The sequence below is a fragment of the Ylistrum balloti genome, unplaced genomic scaffold (assembly GCF_031769215.1).
Source record: "Ylistrum balloti isolate Yb309-2 unplaced genomic scaffold, AGI_CSIRO_Ybal_v1 Utg370418, whole genome shotgun sequence".
In the NCBI taxonomy this organism is placed as follows: domain Eukaryota; kingdom Metazoa; phylum Mollusca; class Bivalvia; order Pectinida; family Pectinidae; genus Ylistrum; species Ylistrum balloti.
Genome location: NW_026782283.1, coordinates 385,383 through 393,287, shown reverse-complemented (window position 1 = coordinate 393,287; position 7,905 = coordinate 385,383). Strand labels below are relative to the sequence as shown.

General features: G+C 37.8%; 1 protein-coding gene across 1 annotated transcript; it reads right to left on the bottom strand.

Annotated features, from left to right (window-relative positions):
* Positions 1-6,754: 6,754 nt before the first annotated feature.
* Positions 6,755-7,276, bottom strand: LOC132554602 (high mobility group nucleosome-binding domain-containing protein 5-like). The gene has a single exon (XM_060218925.1). It carries the CDS (start codon positions 7,274-7,276, stop codon positions 6,755-6,757), a length of 522 nt encoding a protein of 173 aa, XP_060074908.1.
* Between the last annotated feature and the right edge of the window lie 629 nt (positions 7,277-7,905).

Genomic DNA, 7,905 nt, shown 5'->3' with positions numbered 1-7,905 from the left:
AATTACTCTTTCATATTCATAAATGAAACAGAATTATTGATATCCATAAATACATATCGTGTGTATTAGAATTATATATGGATATCCATAAATTGATAAATGGACATCCATTTATAGTGATTTTTCCCCACTTGCGCTTTCCGTACATCCATGCAGTATTATGAAGTTCTGTTTCAGCACTGGCCAGATTTTATTCCGATCTCTGATTCTTGTTGTTATATTTTTAGGTTGGCTAAGGGGATCTCTCTAACTGACACTTCAATACAAGACTGGTGTTAGAGGAGATCGAAATAAGACGAGAACAATAAGTAAATAAATATGATATAACACAGATGATATTCCACAACCATCATCAAAATCAACATCTGTCTGTCTATCTGTCCCTCTCTCTCTCTCTCTCTCTCTCTCTCTGTCTCTGTCTCTCTCTGTCTCTCTCTCTGTCTCTCTCTCTCTCTCTCTACATGTTTCACATGTATCTACAGAGTAATGAAAAATGAATCTATCACTAAGATTTTCTTTGAGTTTTAATCAGCGTTTTAATGCATTGTCACGGCTAGGTCAATGCATGTTTGCACTTTCAAGACCTATTTCAACTTACTAATAAAAGTGCTGGTTTTGTTGGTTGGTTATAGAATCAATACAAATAGCAACGAAAAGGAGACACAGTCGTGGTTTGTTGAATAACATATTAAATCTATTGTTCCATAATGCATCCAGTAAGTATTCACTTGTACATTGGATGTATAAGTATCAATTCTTTCGATTTTAGACAAGATTCTAACATAAATATCTACCCCTTTACATGGACGAACGTTCAGCAGCCTACAAAGTATCCCGTTCTTGGTAGAGTGTGCCACGAAAAAGAAATTTGGTTTAAACATATTTTATTGACAATGACATTGACAATAGGATTAGTCAGTAAGTTTTACCAACTTATGAATGACTTCTCCTACAACATACACATAAACATTTACATAAATATGATCACGTGGTGACATGAAACTATTATAATAGTCATTTTTATGTAAAATGTATAAGTGGACAAAAAATAAAGAAAGAGACAGAGAGATAAGAACAGGGTATGGCATAGGGAAAGAGAAATAGAAAGAGGGATGTAGAATGGGAGAGAAAAAAAAGGGGGGGGAAGAGAGGAGAGAGAATTTAAGTGAATCTTCCTGACCTTCCTAGGAATGTTTGGACCGATTTGGCCATTTTAAGGTTATCATCCACAGAGATATTAGAGTCACCATTGCAAAGAATATTTACATTAACAATACCGTCATACCATATTAATTCTTGGTATAGTGCTCTACGTTGATCAGCATATAAAGGACAATTTAAAAAAAGATGATAAGAATCTTCACACGGGTGCCCACATTGACACTCTGGTGAATTTACAAGATTAGCCCTAAAAAGATCATAATAGAGTGGACTTGCACGGTTTCGGAGACGACAGTGGATGATATTTAATTTTCTGGAGCCATAACTAATAAATTGCTTGTGGAGAGTACTATTCACAGACATAGATTTTTTAAGATTTAGCTTGAAGGAATTTAAAGTGGGTGAATTTCTAATATCATTGTTCAGGTTGTTCCAAAGATTAGTTGCAGAAGGAAAAAAAGAATTATGAGATATTTGTAAACGGAATTGTTGATCTCTCATTAAATGGGCTCGTCTTAAATTATAGGGGACTAAGTTACCAACAATATCAGGTAATAAATCAATAAGGAAATCAGGTGCCAAGTTGTTAACTATCGAGTAAAAGAGGGAGAGCTTCCTGGCTTCTCTTCTTTTTGAAAGAGGTAACTATCCTGTTTCTCTATATAGAAAATCTATTTTTGTGTAAATAGGTAAACCTGTGACTATTCTGGCAGCTTCTAATTGGATTTTTTCTAATGACAGGGAATTTGTTTCACTACAGTTGCCACATACCTCACATGCATATTCAAGAAGTGGTCGGATATAAGTTAAGAATAATTTCTCTAAATTATGTCTATTCAATATGAGTTTTAATTTACTTAGGGTTGCAATATATTTTGAGATTTTACTAACAATATAATCTACATGTAGGTTCCATTTACCGTCGTTAGAAATAATAACACCTAAGTGTTTATGCTGATTGGTGATTTTGATAGGTATGTTGTCGAAAATGAAAGAGGGGACAAAAGGAAGTTGAAGATTTGAAATGATAAGGGCTTCGGTTTTTATGGGATTGAAGGACATCAGCCAATCTTTAGACCAAGTTTCAAGTTTTCGGAGATCAGATCTTGCTGCGGATTCAATTTGATTTAAATTACTAGAGGAATAAGAGAGGGATGTATCATCAGCGAAAAGTCTAGACAAGTTCGCAAGAAATATCATTTATGTACATTAAGAAGAAGAGTGGCCCAAGGACTGAACCTTGGGGTACACCGGTATTTATAGGTTTGTAAGAAATTTAGTCTGGACCTCGAATGTTTATTATTATTTGTTAGTGTCCCAGATTTTATGTATCAGATATTGTCAGTTAAAAGTTCCGATAGACGAGGATATAATTTTAGAAGAGGCTCGCCCCGCGTGCATCCCGTCTGAATCCAGTTGGTGCAAGTGATATCACTAAATGAACAATAAAACGGCACAGCAATCTTCCTTTCTTTGACTTTAACCAATTCTGTGCGCTCACCAACGTTTGAATTGGTAAGTGACATAGCATTAGGCACCTGTGAGCTATATTATGGACTCATGAGATACATAGCATTAGGGACCTGTGAGCTATATTAGGGGCTCGTGAGATACATGGCATTAGTGACATGTGAGCTATATTAGGGACTCGTTAGGTACATAGCATTAGGGACCTGTGAGCTATATTAGGGGCTCGTGAGATACATGGCATTAGGGACCTGTGAGCTATATTAGGGGCTCGTGAGATACATAGCATTAGGGACCTGTGAGCTATATTAGAGATACATAGCATTAGGGACCTGTGAGCTATATTAGAGGCATAGCATTAGGGACCTGTGAGCTATATAAGGGACATAGCATTAGGGACCTGTGAGCTATATTAGGGGCTCTTGAGATACATAGCATTAGGGACCTGTGAGCTATATTAGGGGCTCGTGAGATACATAGCATTAGGGACCTGTGAGCTATATTAGGGGCTCTTGACATAGCATTAGTGTGAGATATTAAGGGCATAGCATTAGGGACCTGTGAGCTATATTAGGGGCTCGTGAGATACATAGCATTAGGGACCTGTGAGCTATATTAGGGGACTCGTGAGATACATAGCATTAGGGACCTGTGAGCTATATTAGGGACTCGTGAGATACATAGCATTAGGGACCTGTGAGCTATATTAGGGACTCGTGAGATACATAGCATTAGGGACCTGTGAGCTATATTAGGGGCTCTTGAGATACATAGCATTAGGGACCTGTGAGCTATATTAAGGGCTCGTGAGATACATAGCATTAAGGACCTGTGAGCTATATAAGGGACTCGTGAGATACATAGCATTAGGGACCTGTGAGCTATATTAGGGGCTCGTGAGATACATGGCATTAGGGACCTGTGAGCTATATTAGGGACTCGTTAGGTACATAGCATTAGGGACCTGTGAGCTATATTAGGAACTCGTTAGGTACATGGCATTAGGGACCTGTGAGCTATATTAGGGACTCGTGAGATACATGGCATTAGGGACCTGTGAGCTATATTAGGGGCTCGTGAGATACATGGCATTAGGGACCTGTGAGCTATATTAGGGGCTCGTTAGGTACATAGCATTAGGGACCTGTGAGCTATATTAGGGACTCGTGAGATACATAGCATTAGGGACCTGTGAGCTATATTAGGGGTTCGTGAGATACATGGCATTAGGGACCTGTGAGCTATATTAGGGGCTCGTGAGATACATAGCATTAGGGACCTGTGAGCTATATTAGGGGCTCGTGAGATACATAGCATTAGGGACCTGTGAGCTATATAAGGGACTCGTTAGGTACATAGCATTCGGGACCTGTGAACTATATTAGGGGCTCGTGAGATACATAGCATTAGGGACCTGTGAGCTATATTAGGGGCTCGTGAGATACATAACATTAGGGACCTGAGAGCTATATTAGGAGCTCGTTAGGTACATAGTATTAGTGACTTGTGAGTTAATTTTGAAGACTTTCTCCTATTAAGGGCCAAACGTTAAAATTACTTTCATTTAATGTAACATACAACTGTATACACATGCTTGCGTGAGCAAAAATCTGTCTGTGAGTATGACTGCATTCGCGTAACCCGGTTGAAACGGTTCAGGTGGTCTGGAATTATTCCACTATACGCGAACGCGCTTGTAAAACTTAAAATGCACTGTCATGCATAATTCAATTAACTTAAATTAAGATACTCTATTTCTGGAAATATGTGAGTGCGCCGACCCTACTTTTTTTGCTGAAATTAAGAAAAATATCGATATTGAGCAAATCAGTTTCTAACAGATACGGCTGGTTCCGCAGTCTAGCCTCGATCCCGATCTGTACCTGGCGTTTTTCTCGCAGGTTCATCGGATCCAACCATTTCAACTGCTTACGCGAAAGCGCCCTTAATGATGTCGTGTCTTCGTATATTATTACAGTTAATAGTGCCTCGTCTTTTAAACAAAGGGAGACAACTCCTACAAATGTCAAATCTCAGTATAACGGTCAGAAGAGGGGGGAAAACTCGACTTAACATAATACAGTCCAATTACAAAATATTGCATTGAATTAGACACCTAAGGACACAGCTGGAATAGTTTGATTTTGTTTGGAAATTATTGACTTGATTTCGTAAAGCTGTTACTGGAGGAAATGAACATTTTTTCTCGTTTCCTTTTGTGTCAAGTTGTTGACTGAGCCGAGCGAGTTTCATAAAGACCTGACAACGCCCTCGCAATGGTGCGTTTTGATTGGCTGAAGTTGGGGGTGTGTCAGGTCGCTATGACTTTGACATATTAACCTAGATCTAGATCACAGTTTAGAACACGTGAGTGTGTTATGTAAATACACATTGCCCGAGAAATTTTTGTTATTAGTCCCCCTCTTGTCCTACATAGGAGATCGGAACACGACGGAGGTAAGAGTAAATTCGAAACATATTCTAGGCTTGATAGGCCCGTAGTTTTCATAACGTATACAGTGTTATCAGGGACTAGTGAAAAATGATGTGTTAGCATTAAATATGTTTTGATAGGAAAGGAGGAAATTTGGAGGTTTTTAATTATACAGAATTTTTGGAAGTAATTTTTATCTGTCAGAAACCACTCGAGTGCAATATGGTTTGTAAGCAGAATAGGATGTGCACAGCTTGTGGGTGTATGCTTCTCATATAGTTATAAATGGCTGTCAAGAAACATGTACTAATTAAGCCAGCGCTGCCGTACCGCTTAGATAGTGGATCATGTGTCCGGTATCTATTTCAGTCTCCATACATCAAAGCTATATCGGAAAAATCAATACGTTTGCAGAAATCAGAGATCTTTGATAAGACTTACACAATCTAAATTTACAATATTAGTCGCATTCTAAAGCTCCTTATGACGTCATAATATCCATGACGTTATAATAATGGGGGTTATTACACCAATGCATCTTTATAACCAGGTAGATATATATGGTAGTACAGACTATCATAACAGTTGGTTTGGTGTTATAATGTATTCCTATAAAGTTGTTTTGTAGTCATTTCGCCATGCACTAGTTACACCCGAGTCACAGATGAAAAGGTAAATAGCTTCATTTACGAGAGAACACGCTTAAGCCTGATATAATATGCCCCCTCCGCCTCCAATACGTTTTTACAATCTACTGTAACTATATATATATATATATACATATTTCAATCATATCAATAAACAATGTATCAATAATATTACTTTATTAACTTGATTCGTTTTCCTTAAAAGGTGGTTACAGACTTTCTTGATTAAAAAAAACATTCCAAATAGATTTTGATGTTTCAAATATCAAGGAAACGCATTAAGCATATGTTATATATGTTGTATCGTTTATGGTAGAGATTGTTGATTACGGGTCCCCGACTTTGTGTTGTTACGTCCTTTGGCAAGGCATCTTACCTGAGCCAATTCATCTAGAACGTGCGCGTCGGTCCTTCCATATGTTGTTCAATAAATTGGTCACTAGCTACGGATGTTTACAGAACTGTAAAACAACGTTACTTTTTAACGTAGTATTTTTTTTAATTATAAACAACGTACATAATGATAACAACGTACATAACTGCCTGATGTAGATATGTATATATCCTATATACATTAAGTCCGCGTGACATGAATAAACAAACAGTATAGTTTAATCGGTTGAACTCGACAAGAATGTTAGTTAACTACTAACATGAGTGTTTTTACCACTGGCATTTCCGTGACCCCTTTCCTGAAGCTATATATAACGTTAAGCTTAGGTTTATAGAATTTGGATCGCTTAAATTCGTCTCATTAACTACGGTTGCTTAAGACCGGCCTCCGGTTTATGTGTTTTACAGAGGCTCCGATATATTTGGTCGCGGTATCCAATTCCATACACGTTACGTTTGAATGCAATATATGGTTTCTTTCCCATCATATAGTTTAGCTCTGATGAACAAAGTCGGTAATCGACGTTCACGTGGTGAAATTCTATGACTCTTCTTTCTTCTGAAAATGTCAAGCTTCCGATACGAATTTTCTGCGGAGAAGATTTGTCAACTATTCAGCATGATGGTGTTTTTAAAAACATTTAAACATTTATCAAGTAATGTTGTATATCTCCATCTTTCCGTCGTCTGTCGGGATCTTCATCTTTCCGTCGTCTGTCGATATCTCCATCTTTCTGGCGTCTGTCGGCATCTTCATCTTTTCGTCGTCAGTCGATATCTCCAACTTTCTGGCGTCTGTCGGCATCTTCATCTTTCCGTTGTCTATCGGCAGCTTCATCTTTCCGTCGTCTGTCGGGATCTTCATCTTTCCGTCGTCTGCCGGTATATTCATCTTTCCGTCGTCTATCGATACCTCCATCTTTTCGTCATCTATCAATATCTCCATCTTCATCTTTTTGTCGTCTCTCGACATTTCCATCTTTTCGTCGTCAGTCGATATCTCCATCTTTCCGTTGTCTGTCGGCATCTTCGTCTTTCCGTCGTCTATCGGCAGCTTCATCTTTCCGTCGTCTGCCGGTATATTCATCTTTCCGTCGTCTATCGATACCTTCATCTTTTCGTCATCTATCAATATCTCCATCTTCATCTTTTTGTCGTCTCTCGACATTTCCATCTTTCCGTCGTCTGTCGACGTTTTCTTTTTTCCATCGGCTGTTGACACTTTCACCTTTCAATCGGCTGTCGGTATTTTTCGTTGAAATCGTAAACATTATAGTAGAAGAGACGATCTATGATTATCATTACGCATTCCAAATAGCTGTCTCTGATGTTACAACTTTTAGCTAACGCGACAGACGACGGCAACATGAAAATGTCAACAGATACCGGAAAGGTAGAGAAGATAAAGCATTATGACAATGCCAGTTTGTCAAAAGTAAAATTTTGGTTGAGTTTGTAAGTCTCTACATTATAAAAACATAAATCGTTTTAAGAACATACATTTCAGACTTGTACATGTATTGTCGTAAATCACGTACAGAAAATATTCAAGAAATCACAAAAATATTTTAGGCAATAATTTGTTTCATTCATTTGTTTTTATCTGACTTTGATTAACTTGTCAAGTTAGAATTAGACATATATATTATAATACTGGTTTGACTCTGGTTGTTATTCAAGGTGACCTTCTGTTGTAATGGGAATATATTTTAACGCAGTGTAAATGATAATGACATACATTTTAATGCTAATTTGTACCCATAACTACAACGACACATCCTTGCGTGCTTCCGGAGTAGACAG

What these genes read in the sequence shown, in the direction of transcription:
- LOC132554602 (XM_060218925.1), bottom strand. Translation starts at nt 7,276, where the DNA reads ATGGAAATGTCGAGAGACGACAAAAAGATGAAGATGGAGATATTGATA.